We start from the raw sequence: 21,580 nt of genomic DNA, 5'->3' as shown, positions 1-21,580 counted from the left end.
CCCGTCACGCCAGCCAACAAACGCCACTCACGACCCAGCACAGCACACAGCACACAGCACCACACGCCAACGTGTGTATGCCTCTCATGTGACCCATTCTACCCGGAACCCCGTGGGACGCACCCTGCTGGCTGTTGAGGACAACGGGCGGGAGGCAGGCAGATGGCCAGATGGTGATGAATGATGGCCGCCACACACCGGACAGCACAGCCCAGCAGCCGTTGTTATGTTGTGTTGTTGTGGCGCACGTACTGTCGATGTTTGACCGTAGACAACGTGGTATCAGTCCAACCCGTCAGTTGGGGTCGTCGCTGCGCTCCTCGCCTCGTGCAGCACAAGCCTGCATGCAATAAAAGAAAAGAAAAGAGAGAGACAAGAGACAATGGCCCGGTGCTGCGATAACGGCCATGAGCTGAGCTGGGGACAGTCCCCCGGAAAAAATGTGATACAACTGTGGTTGATGTGTGTGGGGTGCAGATGGGGACACGGGGTGCGCACGGCGCAGTGGGTGGTGTTGTGTGTTTTTTGTTTGTGTCCTTTGCGTTTCCTTTTCTTCTTGTTTTTTCTTGATTGGGGGGTTTATTTTCTTTCGTAGGGGTTTCGTCCATGTGGTTCTGGTGCTGGTGATGATGCGGTGAAGTGGTGTGCGGTGCGGCTCGAGGCCGTTGAAGGCTCCAGCCTGGTACAGTTATGCCCGCGTGTAGGGTTCTGGGGGAGGGGGGGATAGGTCGTGGTTGGGGTTTGTGGTTCTAGGATTCCTGGTGGTGCGCGGATGATGGTCGTGTTGTGGTGCAAGGTGTTCCGCCCGTCCTCTTCGTTTCCCTCCTCGCTCTCGCTCCACTCCACATCTCATGCCTCCCGCTCCCTCGCCTCCCTCGCGACGCACGCTCACTTCATCTTCTTGCTGCGCCCGCGACCACGCCCGCGTCCGCCCTTCTTGCCGCGCGAGCCCTTGCCGTGGCTTCCGCGGTTGTTGGGGTTGGAGCCGTGGAAGAGCGTCTTGTGGACGACGCCGTCGGCGTCCACGGCCGCGCTGGCACCGTCGGCAGGGGTGGCTGCGCCGCTGCGGTTGTGTCGTGAGCTCGACTCGGCGTCGTCCTCAGGCGGCGACAGGACGCCGGAGCCGCTGCCGTACTCGCCGTCGCCGTGGGCCGGGGACGGGGTCGTAGGGCGCGACGGGGAAGAGGTCGAGTCTGGCGATGGGGGACGGACACCGCCGCTGGTGGACGGGACGCGTGCGGACGGCGACGTGGTTGCTGCGCGCGAAGCCTGGTTGATGGGCAGCATGTGGCTGGGCGACGTTAGCACGTGAAGACTGAAAGTAGACGGGCCAGGGGAACTGTCTGACTTGAGATCTGGCGCGAGGAACATGGGTTCACACACCCTTGCTCTTGTGACAGAGGGGCACCGCACCACATCGAGACAGCGACCAGACCAAGACCGTCCCCGGGTCAGACGACAGGGCGTACAGCTGCTATCGGTACTCACTTGCCAACCTCACGACCAATCTCGGCAATGCGCGCACGCTGGGCACCGCTCAGCCCGCCGGAATCGCTCGCCGACATTGACACGGCGCCGTAGCCTTCCTGCGACGTGATGCTCTCAGCGCCCCGGCGCACGGGGGCGAGCAGCGGGTCCGTGTCAGTCGGCTGTGTGGGGGGTCAGCTGGAGCTCATGAGAGGTGCTGTCGTGTGGTGTTCGGCGCAGTGAACTCCCGGGACACGGCGTGGGGAGGGGGCAGTGGGGGAGCGTAGGCGCCAGACAATAGGTGTGCAGGAAGGCTGGTTGCGGCGCCGGCGCCGGCGCAGGCGCAGGCGTCGAGCATGCTGGACAGGCGTTTTCCGTCGCTGTCCGCCGCACCGGCAAAGCAACCCCGGGGGCCGCTCCGTGGTTTGCTCCGCCGTCGAGAGTCCGTGGTCCGACGCTCCCGGTCCCACGGGCCCCGCGTCTCCACCTCGTCAACTAGACCAAAAACTCACCTCATCGTCCTTGTCCTCGACAGACCGCCGGCCGCAGCAGGGGAGGAAGTCGAACAGACCCATCCGCTATGGTGTTATCGAAACGAGGGTGGTGGTGATGATAAGGAGAAAAAGGGGGGGAAGGGGAACGGCTCAGCGCTAGACGTTGTTGCCAGCGAGAGGGAGAAGGGGTGGGTGGGGTGGGGGGTGGGTGTGCAAGGTGATGGCGATGTGGGTGATGTCAAGATTTGCCCAGGAAGCCAAGAGGCGGGATGAAAGGGACGAAAGGCGTGGCCGGCCGGGTGGATGGCAAAAGGTGGGGGGGTGTGGGGAGGCGTTCCGAAGCGCAGAATGCTAGCAAAAGGCTCGCTCGGACCGTCTCACGTGGTGGATTTGGGTGGGTAGTTCCTGTCGCGAGTACCGGCAAGGTCGTCGTTGGCGCCCGTGTATGCGTGCGTGTGCTGTGTTTGGTAGATGTGTGTATGTGTATGCACGTATGCGTTTGTGTTGAGGAGATGGGGGACGGTGTTGAGAAGAATAAGAAAAAGCTGCAAACGACGACACACGGCCGAGTCGACACACACACACAAACCCGTTCATAACGGCATGACTCGTGCAGTGTGCGTGATTCCCCCCGCCCCGTTCCAACGCTCCGCCCACCCGACGCCGCCGCCGCCGCCACCAGCGCTGCCCGTGGCGTACAAAGCACCTGGCAGCACGCCATGCATGCCATACACCTGCCTACATGTACATGCATATATGCATGGAAGCTGTACATGCACAATATTTGTTGACAGAAAGAGCTGCAGTTCTGCATCTGTGTACAATAAAAAAATAAAAAATAAAAATCTACAGTCCAACGGAATGGCAAGTACATTGAACCCAAATCTGGTTCCAAACCACGAAACAAGCAAGGCCACAAGAGGCTACTCATTCAATGGCCACCCAGGAGTCCCCCTTGCCCTGCCGTGCCGTCCATCACACCCGCCGTACCCAGGTTGCAGGCACGCAGGACGCAGGTACGAGGGCTCGCTTTGTCCGAGACAGGCCTTTGTCGCTCTTCCTTTTGCTGCCAGCTGCCAGCGTCCAGCGCAGGCCGGTACCCAGAGCCCCTGCGTGCGACGTCGAGGGATTCGAGGAAAAGAGAGACACAGAGGGAGAGAAGGAAACGTTTTTGTTTTGAAGCCCGCGCAATGGATCCTTATTGGACCAAGGCGAGGCAGGGTGTGGGTGTGCGTTATCTGCACGCCTTGATATTATCGCTGGGGCAAAGAGTCCATTGGGAGGGAGCTCTTTGCAGCCGGTTTTCTGTGCGGACGAGTCGTCGCACGCTGGCTTTTTTTTTGTTGGTTGGTTGGTGGAAAACGGGGGTTGGAAGCCTAGTTGATAGACTCTGGGGGTGGGTTCCGACGCGCTTTTCGCCCTGTTGATGGGATGAAAGCTTGTTTCCTCGTCCCCGCCGATCGTCGGGCCTAGATGCCACAAGGATCGCAGAGGGACGGATGGAGGGGGATGAAGAGAGAGAGAGAGGGAGAGAGAGGACACCGTTCAAGGGCTCCTGCTCCTACACTACCTGCACACCACATGTGGCAGGCGTCTAGAAGCCGTAGCCCATGGCGCGGCGGCCGCCCCAGGACGCGATCATGCTGGCGTCGCCGGCCTCCTCGAGGGCGATGGGCGAGTCGGCAGTCTCGGCGTGGGGAGGGGGAACGCCGGCCTCAAACGACGCGCGCTGGAGCTTGACAAACTGCGCGTTGCCCTCGGTGGCAGGCAAGGGGTGGACGGGGAGGACGAGGCCGGCTGTGTCGGCGGCAGCGACGTTGAGGCCCGCGTGCGTGATCAGGACGTCGCCGGGGGCGAGCGAGACAGCCGCAGGGCGGATGTGCACGAGGGGAGCGTCATAGTCAGGTCCAGTGGCCGACTGGCGGAGCTGCCAGTTCTTGCCGTTGAGGTAGTCCTCGGCGTGGTAGAACGAGATGCGGGATGCCTTGGGCGCGAAGAAGGGGCGGAGGAGGGCGTAAGTGGCCGCAGCGGTCGAGGTGGGGACGGCAACGTCGGTACGCTGCAGGGTGAGGTGGGCGTGGACGGGGGTGAAGCCGGCGGTGGTGTTGTCGACGGCCCAGACCGACTTGCCGGTCCAGTTGGAGGAGCTGGGGCCGGCGGCGGCGGCGTCGACGCGGACGTAGGCAGTCTCGGCGTTGGCAACCTCGGGAACGAGAGCACGGAGCAGCTGGCCAGCAGCAGAGAGAACGGAGGGGTCGGCACGGGCATCGACCTGGGCCTGGTTGTAGAAGGTGGCTACGGGGGGGAGTCAGCATGGCAGGATCGCGCATATTCTAAGCGCCACTCACCATGTCCACGGGCGGCACGGGCCTCAATCAACTCCTTGGCCCACGCCTCTGCCAGGGCGTCACGCACGACATCGCGCACGACGACGGCGCCAGTACGCGCGACGAGCGACTGCATGTTGGGGTCGGCAAGGACCGCAGTGAGGGCCTGGAAGGGGATCTCGGGAGCGGTAGCCGGCTGCAACGTCAGCGGTATGTTCCGGCCAGTTGTTGTCAACAGAAGGTGTGTGTGCGTGTGCCTGTCGGTGCCACCACCACCACCACACTACCACCACCGCACGGGCGTGTGGCGACATGACGGTGGCCACCCCGTAATCGTAATGGGGCCCACACGACCTCTGCATAGCCAACTCACCTGCTCAGCAAGCTCAACAAGCGCGCTCTCCCATGCCGACATGGCCCACTCGCGGCCGGCGGCAGTGTCGAACACGGCAGCCACCCACTCGCGCGAGCTGGGACCGGTGGCGGTCTGGCTGTTGCGAGGGACGCTGAACGCGTAGGGGGCCTTGAGGCGGTCCTCGTCGCGGACAGGCGAGGCCAAGGGGTGGGTGTAGGGGGGAGCGAGGGCGGAGCGGTTGGCATGCGCGTAGGGGGGTGCCAAGGGAGCGCGGAGAGCGGTGGCGGTGGTGAGCGCGCGACGAGCGGCACGAGGCGCCGCACGGGGGACGGTGGCGAGCATTGGTGCGGGTGAGTGTGGTGAGTGGCAAGAGGAGGGGACAGAGACTAGCAGACGTGTGGGTGTGGTGATCAAGGAAGGGGGGGGGATGGGGTGGGAATGCAACGCGAGTGGTAATATACCCACCCACCTCTGTTTCTTCTCCTTCGGCTGTCTGGATTCTGGCGCTGACTCGGCCGGGGTCACGAATGCTCTGTGTGCTTACAAGACGCAGTCTCGGTGCTCGGCGTAACCTCGCCGGGATCCCTGCGGACGGTGCCGGGCAGGTTTTTTTTTTATTTCGATTTTTCAGAGATGCGGGGGAGGGGACCCTCGCGTCAGTCCATGGGCGCCGAGCAACCTTCTGGCGGCACTGGCGTGCTCCTCCCTGGCCCCACTTTGGCCACTGGGTCTTTCCCTCTGGTCGTGCGCTCTAGCATTCCTGCTCGCTCGCTCGCTCGCGTCTTGCGGCTATACCCGAGGCGGCATGCAGACGAAATAACTGCAAAATTGGAAACTCCCCTTCTCCCTCCCCCACTCACCCTGGCTACTGCCGCCGGCTGCTGGTGCCGAACACGAGCGATTGGCTGCTGCATGCTTATGACGTGCGTGGCCGGCCCCCGACCGCTTTGTGGCTGCAAACTTGCCGAAGCTAGAGATAGAGCGACGGGAGGCTATTGGATCGTTGGCAGCAAGGCCATTGCTCGCATTGCTTGGCGGCGCTGCTGTTCTCCTGCCAACCCCAGATTCCCCCCGTGCTGTCTGCCGCCGGTCCACGCACACTGTGGGCACGATGCCGCGCACGTCCAGGTCCAAGCAGACAGCCACCCACGTCTTGCTTCTTCTCACGCCCGGACCACCCTGGTGCGGTAGAGCATGCAGCATTTTTTCTTTCTTTGTTGTCGTTGTGGACGCTAGCTCGCTCGTCTGGCTCGTCTGGACGGAACGGTTCCTCGTTTTTGCCGGCCCGGTGCTGCCCGCTCGATCATCCTTGTATTTCCCTTGATCATCCGAGGTGCGTGAGTTCTACAGCGACGTCGGTCGTTGTCTCGCCAATCACGTCAGCCTCGGGAGCTCCTCCCAACGATCCAACGACGAGGGCAACAGCTCGCACATTCCGCAAAAAGTCGCGACCTGAAGCATGATTTCGAACTTTGCGAGGCAAAAGGTCAGATATGCGAGATTTGACCTTGTTGACCCGTTTTTACCCTGGTGGTCCTCTGACTCGGGTTGGACCGGCCGGATCTACGCTGGTGCGCACCCATTCTGTCGCACCCACATATGCATTGCAACAGGGGGAGAGAGTGGGGCAGGACGTAGGATCTCGAGGACCCCGCGGGGGGTGCCAAAGAAACAGATGCGTGATACATACGCTGGGTGCATCTGTTGGTGGGCGAGAGCCGGGCCAAGAGTGGTGAAAACGCACTATGCGATCGCACGGACACATCCTCCGACCCTTGACAACGCGTTGTGCGTTTCGTGTGTTGCCGGAGATCTCACTGTGATGCATCCATCCATTCCACTCACTGGTTCTTTTGCAATACCACAAAGCATCCACGCAGCTCGCACACATCAACAGCAATAGCAACACCATCTCTATCGACTCGGCGTACGGGCCCCCACTCGCCCTCGCCCCACCCGCCCACCCTTGCAGCAAAGTCCAGGGACCCACCCACTCGTCGCGTACACTCCACCGCCCTTTTCCATTGTCCTCTGGCCTCTCCAATGTTGATACCTGCCCTCGTCGCAGCCCTCCTCCTCGGCCGCGGAAGCGAGGCCGCAGTGGCGTACAACTTTACAAACCTCAACTTGACCTAGTGCGTGTGTCGTGTGTGTCGTGTTTCCGTCGTTTCCGCGTGCTCTGTGTATGGTGTGTTCCGTCGTTTCCGTTCTGCTCCTACCGAACATGCGAGTCGTCAGACGACTCGTCGTGCCCACCACACAACACCCAATTGTGCCCTCCAAAACAGGGTATGGATCTGGCATCGGGAACGCTCTACGCGACGCACCGGGGGCCCCCGAAACCCAAGTCAGCCCACCGCAAAGCCCACCAAGCCGTTAAGCCGCAGCGCCGCAGCCACACCGTGTTGTGTCGAGTGGACGCAGTGCCGCCTCCATCGGACTCGGGGCATTGGATTGTTTTCGGGTTGGACATGGACGGTCTTTTGCCTGCATGCTGCTGCTCCTCTGCCCGCCCACTCCGGCGTCCACGGCGGTGCAGTCCACCTCCACGGCACGGACAAGGCGGCGGCGCGTGGGAAGGTGGCGCAACTCCGCCGGCGGAGATGACAGAGAGCTCGCCAGTTTTGTCGCTTGTCTTTGGCGCGAGAATTCATCTGCCGCTGCCGCTGCCACTGCCACTGCCGACTGAGCGCGTGTGCATGCCCACGGCCCACAATGCGCGTTATCTGCGGAGCGACCGAATCGACGCACGCGCACGGGCGCGGTGAGGTGTGCGGCGTCTCCGAATGGCATCATCTAGGTCCAGCACGTGCAGTTTATTGTCCGGTGTCGCGAACATTACCGGTGTCCTCTCGGACACGGACGGCACCTCTTCAAACTGAGCGAGCTCTCGCGAGTGATGCTATCCGAGATCACCCTCGTGTCTGCTCTCTCTTGCGTGGACAACGATCGGGGTGCAGCCAGCCTTGCCTGTCCATCGCCTCTCTCCCCTTTGCCGCCATCCATGTGATCCCATCCAACATCCGTCGCCCTCTCCCCCCCTCCCCGCACACACTAACACCGGTCCAGCTACTACGACTCGAGCCTCGGCGGCCACCCAGCATGCGCGGCGCTCAACGGTGGGCTCCTGTGGTCCGTCCCCATCATCGAGAACCCGGCCGCGTGCGGCGACAGCATCATGTCGATGCACACGGACAATGTCGTCGCGCTCAACGTGTCCTGGCTCAACCAGGATAACATGGCACAGCGGCCGAACCTGTGTGGGCGAGAGTGAGTAGGCGCGGAATCGATGCGTGGGGTGCTGCTGTGTGCATTGTGGCCATACGCGACCCCTGTTACCCAGCACACCACCACCACACCCCACGCATGGCGTCAGTCATTATCGTCCTCACCCACTGACACACTCGCCCAGAATCCAGATCTGGAAAGACGGCAGGCAACTGCCCCTCGGCAAACTCTTCCTGTGGGAAGGCTGCGCCGCGTGCCAGACCATGCCGCGCGCCGACGTCAGTGTCTCGACGTACGTGAAAGCTACGGGCGACACGGAGTGCATGCACGGGACAGTGGGCGGGTTCGATGTGCTGGTCATGGATGAGTATGTGCGCAGGAGTGGTTCAGGGAGAAGGGCGGGGCTGGGCGGTGTGCTGGGGGCTATGGTGGTGATTGTTGCTGTCGGTGTTGCCATCTTCTGAATTGTAGCTGTAGAGACTGACGTATAATATCTTGTGGTGGTTCATTGGTGGTTCTCTCAGGACCTGACGTTTCTCGTAGCGGGAACCGGTTCGCATCAAGGGTAACAAACAACAAGCCTGACGAGACGTCGAATGTTGCTAGGGCTGGCAGGTGGCGACGGCGTTGAGGACAAGGACCACTCCGCCCCCATTGGTGCGCTCATTCTTCGAGGTGAAAAGCACCTCCAGGTCTCCCTCAACAAGAGCATGGAAGCATCGCTTCAAGTCTGCCTTGCATAAAGTCATTGTTACGAGTGCTGGCCCACTTGCCACACAATGTTGTGAATGCCCAGTGTAAGTCGCCAACACCCGTACATCCTCATTCGCGCTGTCCGCAAGGTCGGTCCGCGGCACGTACCGGTGCCGTCACGGCGGCGTTTCTCCAGAGCTCTCTAGTGCTTTGTGCACCATGTGCTGTGCAGGTGCATCAGCGGCGCTAATACAGCACTGTGGTGGATTCGCTTGGCATTCGGCCGGCACAGCCCTTTGTGCCTAGGATATGGAAAAGGGATCGGCCGTCCAGGACAGTAAGCTTATAATATGGCCACCCCGATCCTCTCTCGTCGCTTGGCACCTCCCCCATCATCACCATCACCGAACCACAGTAATGTCCGTCTCTGCCAACAGCACCTCCCTCACCTCCGTGTCCGCGGAAACATACACGGCCACGGCTATCGTCAGGGCCAGCACCAGCGCCAGCACCCGCACCACGTCCTCGGCCTCGTCGTCCACAGCCTCCACCATCACCCTCCTCGAGTGCGAGTACTCCCTCAAGCTGAACGGCAACGACATCGGCAGCGCCGTGACCAAGTCGTGCTGCGCGATGCTCAACGGCACGATGTCTGGCGGCGATTGCCGATCGCTCGCCATCGTGCAGAACCTCTGGACCGACTGCGTCTACAGCACCAGCAGCCAGGTGGATCAAGGCTACCCCGGCGCCAGCTTTTGTACGTCGTACACGGCCAAATCGAGCGCCAGTGTCCAGCGTGTGGCGTGGGGCATGCTCGCTGTGGGTCTCGCGGCTGTCGTTATTGCTGCCTAGGCGTGGCATTTGGCCCGACAGTCGCCATCACCCACTCACATCACCATCACCAACACCGCCACCTCTGCCCACGGCTTTCGCCTACTAGTGTTGCATCACGATCATGACGTTCACCCCTTTTCACGAGACTATTACTTTTTTATGTTATTATTGACGTTGCCCCTTCACGACAATACGGAAGCAGGAACTGACGCTGGTATGATAACGGTGGCAATACCTGTCGGCATTGGCTGACGGCACGCAACACCTGTCTGGTGCCCGCCACTGGCGTACCATGTATCGGCCACCCGTGCATCATGGCAGCGGCATCTCACCATTCAGGATGGCACCGACACTGGCGGCAAAAGCAGAGTCTACGCGCGCTACGCGTCTGCCATCTCGTCCTTGCCCGTCTCCGGAAACGCGCGGCACTCCTCGTTACTATACGAACAAACCGAATGCTCGCAGCTCGGTGTATAGTCTATCGATCGTCCGGCCCTTGAAATAGGTGCTAGTAGAATACGTGGTGATGTGATTGTATCACCGTGGGTTGTGGTTCCAGGAGAGTGGGGTAATATGTAGTTGGGTGGATGCCTGCGCTTCCTTGTGGCCTGTGGCCTGTCGAGCGACGCGCAGAGTGTGACGAACGAGCTGCTTCTTGACGACCATTGCAGACAGGCGGCTCACAGGAACCGTAACCAAATCCTGTGCCATTCATTGATCCGAGATGAGGGTTGCTTTGATGCATTGGTTGCTCTTGAAACATAGTTTTGTTTGTGCAAGCGTCGTTTCTGAAACGAGTCACATGACTGCAGTAATGTGAGGCTCTCGTTATGGTGAGTTGACAGGGTACACCTAGATGTGGATCGGGTCCTGTTTGGACCACAAGCTGTGTTACAATGGCAGTGACCCCACATCAGAATGATTCGACCCTCTGTTCGATGGTATTGTCAGTAACCCTGAGCTGTCGTGTTAATCCATTGCACGAGAGTCGATCTCCATCCAGATGATCTCCACCCAGCTGGTGATGGAGCATGCGCCACACTCCGCGACACGGCCATACCAACACGACAGCTCACCATTTACGCCACCGGGAGGTTAATGCCAACCCCCGCCAACTGCGTTTCTGATATTCTAGTGTTCTCTGAAATGTCGTCTCTCATATACCAAGTATTAACAGGGAACCAGTACAGGGAAGGAAGAGATGCCTGACAAGTACTTACCAAAGTGTCGGTCTCATCAGCGGTAGCGCTTGGGGGTCATAAAATATAATAAAGCTGTTGGGATTTGATGCCGTTTAGCGCCCGAGACTGATGGTCTTAAGCTGGCAGTTTGTCTTTCAGAAGAGGATGGGGATGCATAGGCGTCTACAGAGCTGCTTATATGCACACAGAAGGGAGGCCCGAGCACTACAGAGAAGCACGAGGACAATGAAGAAGCAGAAAGAGCAGCATTGGTGCAGTACCCTCGTTCTCCGGTCAGCTCGGTGCCACACTGCAGTGGCGCAAGTGGTTACGTAATCTCAACACTCCCCTCATCTCTATCCTCGAGAAACATCTTACACGTCGTGGTGCTCGTCCTTGGGCTCAGAGACCATGTTGACAGCGTTGGTCGGGTTCTTGAGACCTAGGGAGGCAGTGTGCCGAGCATGAAGGGGACCAGGTAGAGCCTTGGTGAGGCAGTCGGCGTGCTGGTCACTGGTGCGGACGTACTCGAGGGTGATCTTCCCTCTGTCGACTTGCTCGCGCACGAAGTGGTGGCGGACGTCGATGTGTTTGGACAAGGGGAAGTTCACGGGACGCTCTGCAATTGTTATGGCAGCTTGGTTGTCGACGAGGATGCGGACAGGCTCGACAATGGTGTCGTCGGCGATACCAAGTTGAAGAAGAAGCTGACGGAGCCAAATTATCTCTTTGGTGACCTCGGCGATGGCGACGTACTCTGCGGCGGTTGTCGAGGTGGCTACGCTCCCCTGGCGGCGTGCGGCCCATGATATGGAGGAGCCGTAGAGGAGGACGGAGAAACCTGTGGTCGAACGGCGAGTCTCGAGGTCGCCGGCGAAATCGGTGTCGACGAAGGCCATGAGTCGGTTGTCGATGGTGCCGCCGAGCTCGAGGTATGCGCTCTTAGTGTGATGCGCATGGGCAAGCATGCGCCGGGCAAGTTCGAGAGCCTTGGGAGCGGGGGAACGAAGCACTTGCGAGAGAACGGAAGCTGAGAAGGACAGGTCAAGGCGAGTCGACATGGCGAGCCAGAGTGCCTTGCCTACAAGCTCGCGATAAACGCGGTGATCGTGCGCGTTGATAACCGTGTCGTCGTCAGCGAGAAGGTCCTTGAGCTCCCCTGAGGCAGGCAGAGGGGCTGTCTTGCCTGTGCGGACGGATGCCAGGTTGTACTGGGCTGCAATCTGCTCGATGTAGGCGGTCGATGAGAGGCGAATGGTCTTTGTGGCTCTGTCGCGGTCGATACGGATGGACAGCATCTGGCTAGGCTCACCCAGGTCGGTCAGGGACCAGAAGTTGGCAAGGGATGCCACAACTGCGTCGGCCTGAGCCTTGGTACGGCTGACGATGAGGATATCATCAACATAGGCGAGGAGAAGGATTGGGCCGAGCTTGGTGGGCTTGGTGTGGAGGCCCCACTCGCTAGCGCAGCGTTTGAACCCGATGGAGTGTAGCGCCTTGTCGAGCTCGAGCCACCATGCACGTCCGGACTGCTTGAGTCCATACAGGGCTTTGTTGAGACGGAGGGTGTTGCCGTGCTTGACCTCGACACCCGGAGGTGGGGCAAGATAGATCTCCTCGGAGAGGGGACCATTAAGATAGGCTCCCTCGACGTCTATCTGTCGGAGCTCAAGGTCGTGGGTGGCGGCATGCGCGAGGAGAATGTGGAGACTGGCGAGACGGGAGACAGGGGCAAAGGTATCCTCGAAGTCAACACCGGGTACCTGCGAGAAACCGCGCGCGACGAGACGAGCTTTGAATTTGGCGATAGAGCCATCGGCTTTGGTCTTGCGCTTGAATACCCACTTGGCAGTGATGGGTACTCGGCCGCGGGGCAGCTCAGAGCCAGTCCATGTCCCTTTGCCATTGAGGTTATCGAGTTCGGCTTGCATGGCCTCAATCCACGATTGGCGGTCAGGGCCGCCGAGAGCTTCCTTGATGGTGACGGGGTCACCGAGAACGATGGCTTCGGCTGCAAGAGAGGCAAGATAAGCCGTCTCGCCATCTTGCGCGAGTGCAGAGGCTGCAGGAAGGGCCTCGTCGTCGTCAGTGTCGTCGAGACCGTTGAGAGTGGCAGGGGCGCTAGTCGATGTGGCGATTACATCATCCTCACTTTCACGAGCATGGATGTTGGTCTCAATGTCGTCGATGGTGGCAAACGGCTGTATTTTATCACCTTCCTTGCCATCCTTGACTTCAAACACGTCGTACACGTTGGCGACATGTTTGTTGTCGAAGAGGACTGTCCACCCTGGCAGTTCTAGCGAGGTGGAAAGGATTCGAGCTGGTACAGACCGCGGACGCGATAGCGTCGGGATGCTCGTCTCCGCTGGTCTGCGAACAAAGACACGTGCTCCGAATGGAATGAACCGCTCGAGGTGCGGCTTGCGTCCACTGTAGCGCTCATAGACAGTGATCTTGTCATCGAACATGGTCGTCATGTTGAGCAGGCGGTTGACATACCATGTGTGTCACGACGCTTTGCGGACTTGTCCCAAAACTCCGTCGTGACTGGCCCGGCAACGACATTCTGACGTGTCATTGCTGATCACTTGTATGATACCCCGACGACTGCCGTCGTCTCTTGTATATCTAGTACCCGTTCTGTGTTGTTGTATCCCTAAGCCATGTTACTGCGCGTCAAGTCGCCATGCCCTCCTAGCAGTCCTGGCTCTTAGCCAACCCATTTCCCTCTCCAAGTTCCAACCCGCAGCAATCCTGGTGTTTCCGACCCGATCAGACCGCTCCCCGCGTGCCCATCCTGTGGCGACGGACCGAAACTCTCGTCAAGCTAACGACGAGGCGTTTAGGTCGTGACAATGTGGCGTGGTCCCAGTAGTCATGCGAGAGCTTCGTGTCTTCAAGGAGCATGCGGACCATCTCGGAGACGGTGCGGTTGTGACGTTCAGCCACACCATTGAGGGCTTGGTCGTCAACGGGAGCCAACTGGTGTTTAATGCCTTGTGCTCGACACCATTGAGCCAACTCGCCGGACTTGAATTCGCCTCCTCGGTCTGAGCGGATAACAGTGACCTTGACGTTGGCCTGGCGCTCGAGGGCGGCAACCTCAGTCTTAATGCGCGCCGTAGCGTCAGACTTGTTGGTGAGGGGAATGGCAAGACGGTATCCAACGAAGTCGGACACGAAAGCTAGCCAATACAGGTGGCGGCACGTCGTCGGGTGTGACATGGATTTGATATCCACGTGCACGTACTCGCGAGTGGCTGAGTTGCCGCGATCCGAGGGACCCCTTCGAGGAAGGTTGGCAGTCTTGTGGGCGAGACAAGGCTCGCAGTTGGCCATGGTGAAAGGGTCATCCTTGACTTCGTCGAAGGTGACGTCAGGGATCAAGCCATTGCGGACGGCGCGGAGGAGTGCTGGCTTGCCTAGGTGGCCATAGCGGAGGTGCAGGTGATGGAGCAGAGTGCGTGGGGCGCGGTCCGAGGCTGCGAAGTGCCCATGGTCGGCGAGGACGAGCGCGACGCCGAGACGACCGCCGAGGTAGGAGTTGGAGAGCGGAATGACGTCATCGCCCTTGGTCATGGTATCGTGGGTGACCTTCCAACCATCCTGGGCGAGCGCGGAGGCCGAGAGCATGTTGTCTGTGGTGTCTGCTGAGTAGAGCACGTTCTTGACGGTGTGAGGGTGATGGTCCTTGTCGAGGAAGGCGATACGGCCCACTTCGGAGACGGAAAGGACGTATTTGGTCCCTGCAAGCTGGATCTTGATGGACTTGGCGACCTTCTTGACGTCGACAAGGAGGTTTCGGTCACCGACGATGTGATGCGTGGCACCACTGTCCACAAGGAAGGTCGTAGTCGTGGTTGGCGATGGGGAGAGGGGGTCTACAGGAACTACAGACGCAGAATAGTATCCATCAGCAACAACTACGGAAGCGGCGACCTTTGGTCCGGTGCGACAATCCTCGGTCCTGTGGCTCGTCGCGTTAGGATGGTTGACGCAGACGAGATTGGGCTTGTTGCCCGAGGTCTGGGAATTGTTGGTCCTGCCCTTGCCGCGCTGGCGGCTACGCTGTTGCGTGTTGTTGGACTTCTTGTCGAGGTTGAGCTTGGCAGCGGTAGCGGCGGACGCTCCGTTGCTGGCGATCGTTTCGCGTTCCTCAGTGGCCCGGAGGCTCTCGACAAAGGTGGCGTATACAGCCGTAAACCTGGACCAGGTCTTGAGGGGCTCGGAAGCCCACTGCGAGCGGAGCATGACAGAATACTCAGTCGGAATCGCAGTTAGCAGGTTGGCGACTTTGTCGTTGTCGCTGAGCCTGATGTTCAGGCGAACGAGGGCCGCGTAAATGCAGACGTACTCCATGTAGAACTTGTCAGTCTCGTCGGCGGTAGATCCGCGCTTGAGATAGAGTCCATGGAGCTCTCGCTGCAAGAGAGCAACCTTCTCAGGATTGTCGGTACGGAAACGTGACTCGACAGCGAGGTAGATGTGACGGGCCGTAGGCAGCGTCTCATAGTCGATAGAGAGGTCGTCATGAATGGTGAGGAGGAGCACGGTGCGTGCGAGACGCTCCAGACGGGCCCATCGGTTCCAGCGTGTGAACATGTCTTCGTTCAGGACGACTTCATCTCCAGCTTCGTCGATTGCTTCGGCAATTTCAGCCGAAAGCGCATCGTCACCGAGAGCGGCAGCCATGAGGTCATGGAGAGCCTCACGGTCGATGTCTTGCCCCGTGGGAGCTTCGACACCTGCGATGTAGTCGGTCTCGAACGCAAGTAGGTTCTCAAGTGGGAGGTTGTTGTCACGAGCTCGGTACGGGTCGAGGACGAAGCCCTTGACATGGGCGAGAATGCCCTTGCCGAGGCAGTACGTGCGTATGGCTTTGTCCCATCGTTCGAAGTTGTCGGTGGAGGTGAGGACCGGGACGTTGTCCTTGAGGTCGGACCAGGAAGGGAACGAAGACTCGTTGCGAGCCATGATGGATATGAGGTAGATGGAAGTGTACGAGTGTGGCGGACCACCGTGGGAGAGTGGAGGTGTGTGCCCTTTCGGAAAGGTGGCAGCGAGCTTTAACCTCGATGTGTAGCGATGCTACAACAAGCAGCGGACTGCTATGCCTCGGAAGGCGGTTGTGGGATCCTCGAGTGAAGGTTCTGGTACAGTTGAGACCATTGGTCTCAAAGGTATCGTGGTAGAAGCCTTTGACTCTTAATCTGTTGGGATTTGATGCCGTTTAGCGCCCGAGACTGATGGTCTTAAGCTGGCAGTTTGTCTTTCAGAAGAGGATGGGGATGCATAGGCGTCTACAGAGCTGCTTATATGCACACAGAAGGGAGGCCCGAGCACTACAGAGAAGCACGAGGACAATGAAGAAGCAGAAAGAGCAGCATTGGTGCAGTACCCTCGTTCTCCGGTCAGCTCGGTGCCACACTGCAGTGGCGCAAGTGGTTACGTAATCTCAACATAAAGCAGTGGACGTGAATCTAGTCACGTGATTCAGTGCGCATGGCAGGATATGTGGTCGGGATTGCAGTGTGGCTACTGCAACCAGCTGGTAAGTATACCATTACGGCCGGGGCCATGAACCAAGGTTCGATTCTGTGGATGACCCCGATGTATAAAAAGTTACATTGGGGCACGGGGGAGTTTCGACTCCCTGTCTGGCGGACGCCGCAGAATCGTCTAGGGCTGGGGCCTTGAGGGCCTCCCAGCGCAAGTCCCCCAGGCATACAAAACATCGAAATCGAAAAACAGCACTGAAAATGAAGAGAAAACGAAACTAACGAAAATGGTAGAAAAACAGGAAATGACGAAAATGAATAGAAAAATCATATATTTTTGTTGTGAAGAGGATGCTCGCAGCATTCTCCCGCCGGGATAGAAAGTTGGGTGATGATGGGGCAGTGGCCGACGCGAGCGTGTCCCGCTGAGTGAACTCAGTGAACTCGTGAAAGGGCTGAAAGGAACGTCAGTGGATGGTCACAGTGTTCGGCCTGGGTTGCAGCAGTCCGACGGATACGTACCGTTGATATCAACAGTGAACGGGGTGAGCAAAGGGAACTTCCTTCGGCTTGAGCAACTTCTTGACATCGTGGTCAGCCGCCTTGTGGCTGAGCTCGATCTCAATCTCCATCGACTCCATATCGTCCGCAAGTGCAAGTCTGGAGGCTCCGTCAAAGTTTCCAATGCCACTGCGCAGGGCCGCCAGGGCGGATGCTGCTTTGTTTAAGAGCATGCGGCGCTTGCCGACGGTCATGAGCTTTCGGTGCATAGCACCGCGGCCGGCGCGCCTGTAGTGGTGGGTGAGGTCGGCCTCAAAAAGGCCGTCCTCATCCTCAGCACGAGGGTGCTTGCGGCGGGGGTCGCCGGTCCAGCTCACGGAGACGACCGATGGAGAGGCCACTGGGGCAGCGAGAGAGACGGGGGAAGGTGGTGGCGAGTCGGCGGCGCTACTGGCACTCTGGGTGACGAATCCAGCAGGAGGGGTGGGGGGAGCATGTTTACGAGAGAGGTGGGGCTGAGAGTAAGAAGAAGTAAGAAGGGAGTGATAGAGGAAACGAAGAAAGAGAAGGAATAAGGAAGTGATGGAGAGAAGGAGGAAGGAAGGTGACTCGATCAAGGCTCATTATCCGCTGCTGCTCCGTCCGTCCCTGGATCGCCTATGCGTCTCCCTCCTCCGTCGCCTCACCCGCGTACGGACCCACTCTTCTTCGTCCACCCCCTGTGCACCCGCCACCGCTTGGCTCTGCTCACCGGCCGCCACCTTCACCTCCGTCCTACCATCCATTCCAGAGGTTGACTGGGATGTATACTGCATGCTGGAAGAAGATAGGGGTATAGGAAGGGAGGCGGGCAGAAATATGCCGAAAAGACAGACTTGAATTCAATGTTTTGGCCTCTCACTCACGAGCACCGTGTAAAGGCCACGCAGACAACCCCGCTGGGACTGTAATTGAAGAAGCGTACGTGCACCAGGAATGTGAACGGGGTCTGCTTTCACTGGCCTGTTCCCTGATCTCTACTCTGGTACTCTGGTGAGCTTGGGAGTTCTCCAATTTCATTCAGAGCAAAGGGGCAGCCACCGATACTGCAGATTATTCGCCGCGTGCACTCGCCTTTGTTGTCTGTATGTATGGGAAGAATGGGCGGAAGTTGGTGGCGAACTGAACGAATATCGTCACTGGATCACTGGATCACTGGATCACTGGCCATGTCGGGTCTGGCCAGGCCAAACCAACTACCGGACGCAGAGAGAGACAACAGTGTACTGAGATGGCAGCAACGGGACGTATCAGGACTATAAGACTACTAGATGCTAGGCGTGGCGGGGCGGGGCCGCCGAGGAGGGTACCGCTCGAGTGCTGGCGCACCCGCCACAGCTTCGCGGACATGTGACACTGGACAAGGGCATTAATTGGTACTGGAAGTAACGCACTGCCGCTGCACAGAGTTGTCTCTCGCCACGGCCCGACGTACGGACACGTGCGGACGTGTGCTTGCCGTGCTAGGTGCGCTGGCCACTGGCAGGCGCGCCCCAGTTTATGGAGACAAACCCTGGGCTGTGAACCGCCGTCAGTGTGGGTCCCCGCGCCCGCTTTTGACCCAGCAAACGGGTGTACGTGGGTGTATGGGTGTCTCCATGTCTCAGTGCAGACATCTTGCTAGCTGCAAGGGCAGACTTGTGAGAAACAACATTCTGAGAGCGCTCTGTCTGTATGGCCACAGGCCACAGGCCAAAATCAGCATTCTATGGAGCCGGGATCCCAGGTCACGTGTGCGGCGAGCGCCCTGGCTGCGGATCTGCGAGGCTGGCTGCAGGCCTGCAGGCTGAAACGACGCCAAGACATTGCGGTTCCGGACGCGCCAGACGCGTCTTGTCTCAAATAGCACACTTGCACACCTCGCAGCCGCTAACACTATGCCATCTGGAGCTCGCCACCTCGATCTGTCACAGTGGATGGTCGTCACAACAAACTGTGTCACTGTATGCACATTCTGCCTTGCCCCTCAGTACAAGGATGTTTTCAGAACAGCCCCGACCTCCCCGAGTAGTGCGTTTCGTGGTGCGCAACTGTGTCCTCTCTCTCTCTCTGATCTCTCTGCGTGTGTGTGTGCGTGTCTGTCTGTGTGTGTGTGTTTTCTTCCGCAAGCCCAAGGACTGGCCCATACAAACCACCGCCACCCGGACGATATCGCCGGATTCTCCACAGTGGTGCAGTGGCATACACACACACACACCAGTCCAGTCACCCCCAAGGAGGGCCTTCCTCCATCCGTCTCCTTCCTTCTCTCCTTCTCTCCATCCTTCTCTCCATAGTTCTTGGTTCAATCCTCTGATCTCTCGTCTCCTTTTACAGAAATGCTCCCCCACCCGCCACAATTTCTCTTCGAGCCCGCGTCTCCTGGCCCCGGGTCCATCCAAGGCTCCCCTCCTTCTCCCCTCCTTGCCCCGCTCCCTTGGCTCGACCTTGCGGTAGCCACGCCCACTCTCAAGCGCTCCACCCCCGAGGACTCCGACCGCCATCTCGAGATCCAGGAGGTGGTTCGTGACCGTCGGACTCAGCGCTCGCAAGGGCATGAGACCGCCATGAAGGTTGCGGCCACCCGTATGGAGATCGTAAAGGCGCAATCGGCCCTCGAGCGCCTGAACAAGAGGTTTGGTGATCTCCTGCCCGAGCTTGGCCTCGATGCCACGACCACCATTCGGACCGAGCTCCGCCAGGCCGCCAGGATTATCGCCGAGCAGGAGCGCTACCTGCGCCAAGCAGAGAGGGAGCCCATCTCGCTTGTGGAAGACCCCGCCCTGGCCCTCCGCTACCAGCTGTACGTGGAGCGTAAGCGCCAGAAGAACCCGTTCTTCGGCCCTAACGCCATCATCACGGACCCCGTGCCGGAGCGTCCCCGCCGCAAGGTATGTATTATGTATGTGGCCGTGGAACGCTCCCTACTTGTCGATGGCCCATACTGTCAACGAACGACAACGAATGACGCTGTGAACATCACTGACGCTCCTTTCAGGTTGTTGGGTTCCCCACCTTTATTCCCTTGGCCGTTGTCGTTCCCGAGGTAGGTACATAGCGGTGGCAAAGGTCCATTTCGTGGATGGCCCATTCCGTTCACAAACAGCGCTGTGAACATCCGCTGACGTCTTGTAGGACACATCGGGTTCGTCGGATAGCGCTGACGAGGACGCCATCTCCCTCGCGCTAGACCCTTCCTCCTCTTTGCCGGGCTCACGTGGCTCGTCTCCTGGTCCACGTCCCAGCTCCCGCTCCTCTTCGGCGTCGGCGTCTTCGTCCTCTTCGCCAGGCTCACGTGCGTCTTCTGCTTTGTCGTTGGGAAGCGCCAGTGCTCCCCCGTCGCCTGTCACCCGTGGTACCTCCCCCAGCGCCAGCGGATCGACGTCGCCGGCCCACAAGCCCGTTACCCGTTCTGCCTCGCGCTCGACGCCTGCCGCAGCGCAGCTGCACCGCAACGGTCGCAAGGGAAAGGCAAAGGCCTTCTAAACACCACATGTCATGTACTTAGTTTTATGTTCTGCAGTTCTCTGTTTCATTTCATGCACGTATACTGGCCACAGACCACGGGCTCGACTGCTAATTCCACCAGTAATTCACACTACTGTACTACTGTCTGCCCCTTGTTCAAGACCACCTCAAGACCGCGTTTTCGGTGGACCTCAGTTTTTCCCGAACGCCTTGTTCAGTGTCTGGTCTGTCACATTCACCCGGGTCCGATCCGCTACTGCGCAAATCATACAGTTGAGTACATGTGGGTATAAGCGTGCAGGGTAAGTAGCTCTAGATCTATGCGCTCTCCTCGTCCTTGGTGGTGGTGTCCTCCTTGGCCTCCTTTTGGCTCTTCTTGTCCTCCTTACTCCTCTTCTTATCCGCCTTGGCCTCCGCCTTCGCCTCCTTTCCCGCCTTCTTCTCCGCCTTGGTCTCGCGCTTGGCCAACCGCGCTGCCCTCCTCGCCTCCTTCTCGGCCTTCAACAACGCCTTTGCGGCCTTGGCCTCTGCCTTTGCGGCTTTTGCGGCCCGGCGCTCGGCCTTGTCGCCCTTATCGCCCGTGTCCTTGCTACGGTCCTTAGATTTGGACTTGGACTTCTCCTTGGCCTTGCGGATGCCGGTAACGTCGTGTGCGGGTGCGGGAGTTGGAGTCGGTGCTGGGGCCGGGGTAGACTCCGCAGGGGTGGACGAGCCAGAACCAGAGCCGCTGCTGCCGCTAGAGCTCGGTGTCTCGCTCTCCTCAAAGGGCTTGGGCGTGCCGGTGGTGCTCCGGAAGAAGCCCGAGTACAGCTTCCTGCGAGCAATCTCACGTCCGCTGCGGGCCTGAATGGTCATGGTCGGCTTGGCTGGGGTAGTGGGGGTCGAAGTGCCCGAGGAACCACCAGAAGCAATGGAGGCGGCGGTGGACGCGAAGATGCTGAGTGGGTTAGCAGGTGTTGACGAGGGAGCGAGACGAGGGCAGTGAGAGAAGGGGGTCAGGTGCACTCTACGCATCTCTTGAACGCCTCAACGCAAGGCCAGAGGCTGCATCCTCCCAATCTGTCCTCGTCGTGTGACAACAATCAACACTCACTGGTCCCAGAAGGGAATCGCCTCGTCGCGGTCCTTGCCGATACCACCGAGGTTCTTCTTCATAACCACAGGAATGGGGCGGGTAGCATGGCCATGCTTAAGGGCTGGGCTGTTAGTGTTCTTGCGCAGTTGCAGGGGAGAATGTCGGCGGCAACGTAGTACACTTCGAGATCAAGCTCATGGATGGGCTGGTTGGTCTCGCTGGCGTTTCGCGGGAGGCGGACCGCCCTGCGGAAAATGGATAGACTCACCAGTACCCTTTCCCTTCCAGCCTTGCTTAACGAGGTGGTCGTGGGGGTTAAATGACGACATCGTCTTGCAGTTCAGTGTGGATTGTTGTTGAATGTGCAGCAGCATTGACGATGGACGAGAAATCTTGTGGTGGAGGGAATCGTGTGAGCCTGATATTTCCTGTCACGTG

General features: G+C 59.3%; 7 protein-coding genes across 7 annotated transcripts; 3 read left to right on the top strand and 4 right to left on the bottom strand.

Annotated features, from left to right (window-relative positions):
* Positions 1-888: 888 nt before the first annotated feature.
* On the bottom strand, positions 889-2,042 carry EHS24_008143 (uncharacterized protein; the record flags this gene model as incomplete). The annotated part of the gene is made up of 3 exons (XM_028623468.1): positions 889-1,291; positions 1,489-1,649; positions 1,980-2,042. The coding sequence occupies 3 exons, from the start codon at positions 2,040-2,042 to the stop codon at positions 889-891; spliced, it is 627 nt and encodes a 208-aa protein (XP_028476401.1).
* Positions 2,043-3,555: 1,513 nt separating this feature from the next.
* EHS24_008142 (uncharacterized protein) lies at positions 3,556-4,985 on the bottom strand (the record flags this gene model as incomplete). The annotated part of the gene is made up of 3 exons (XM_028623467.1): positions 3,556-4,256; positions 4,310-4,484; positions 4,662-4,985. 3 exons carry the CDS (start codon positions 4,983-4,985, stop codon positions 3,556-3,558), a joined length of 1,200 nt encoding a protein of 399 aa, XP_028476400.1.
* Positions 4,986-6,686: 1,701 nt separating this feature from the next.
* Positions 6,687-8,913, top strand: EHS24_008141 (uncharacterized protein; the record flags this gene model as incomplete). Its single annotated transcript, XM_028623466.1, has 4 exons — positions 6,687-6,778; positions 7,713-7,913; positions 8,056-8,163; positions 8,907-8,913. 4 exons carry the CDS (start codon positions 6,687-6,689, stop codon positions 8,911-8,913), a joined length of 408 nt encoding a protein of 135 aa, XP_028476399.1.
* A 68-nt stretch (positions 8,914-8,981) lies between these two features.
* Positions 8,982-9,416, top strand: EHS24_008140 (uncharacterized protein; the record flags this gene model as incomplete). The annotated part of the gene is made up of 1 exon (XM_028623465.1): positions 8,982-9,416. One exon carries the CDS (start codon positions 8,982-8,984, stop codon positions 9,414-9,416), a length of 435 nt encoding a protein of 144 aa, XP_028476398.1.
* A 7,194-nt stretch (positions 9,417-16,610) lies between these two features.
* Positions 16,611-17,362, bottom strand: EHS24_008139 (uncharacterized protein; the record flags this gene model as incomplete). Its single annotated transcript, XM_028623464.1, has 2 exons — positions 16,611-17,096; positions 17,360-17,362. The coding sequence occupies 2 exons, from the start codon at positions 17,360-17,362 to the stop codon at positions 16,611-16,613; spliced, it is 489 nt and encodes a 162-aa protein (XP_028476397.1).
* Positions 17,363-18,938: 1,576 nt separating this feature from the next.
* On the top strand, positions 18,939-20,085 carry EHS24_008138 (uncharacterized protein; the record flags this gene model as incomplete). The annotated part of the gene is made up of 3 exons (XM_028623463.1): positions 18,939-19,490; positions 19,598-19,645; positions 19,735-20,085. The coding sequence occupies 3 exons, from the start codon at positions 18,939-18,941 to the stop codon at positions 20,083-20,085; spliced, it is 951 nt and encodes a 316-aa protein (XP_028476396.1).
* A 300-nt stretch (positions 20,086-20,385) lies between these two features.
* Positions 20,386-21,471, bottom strand: EHS24_008137 (uncharacterized protein; the record flags this gene model as incomplete). Its single annotated transcript, XM_028623462.1, has 3 exons — positions 20,386-21,004; positions 21,161-21,263; positions 21,411-21,471. 3 exons carry the CDS (start codon positions 21,469-21,471, stop codon positions 20,386-20,388), a joined length of 783 nt encoding a protein of 260 aa, XP_028476395.1.
* Between the last annotated feature and the right edge of the window lie 109 nt (positions 21,472-21,580).

This window comes from Apiotrichum porosum (assembly GCF_003942205.1).
Source record: "Apiotrichum porosum strain DSM 27194 chromosome Unknown scaffold_6, whole genome shotgun sequence".
In the NCBI taxonomy this organism is placed as follows: Eukaryota; Fungi; Basidiomycota; class Tremellomycetes; order Trichosporonales; family Trichosporonaceae; genus Apiotrichum; species Apiotrichum porosum.
This window is presented reverse-complemented; position numbering and strand designations above follow the sequence as displayed.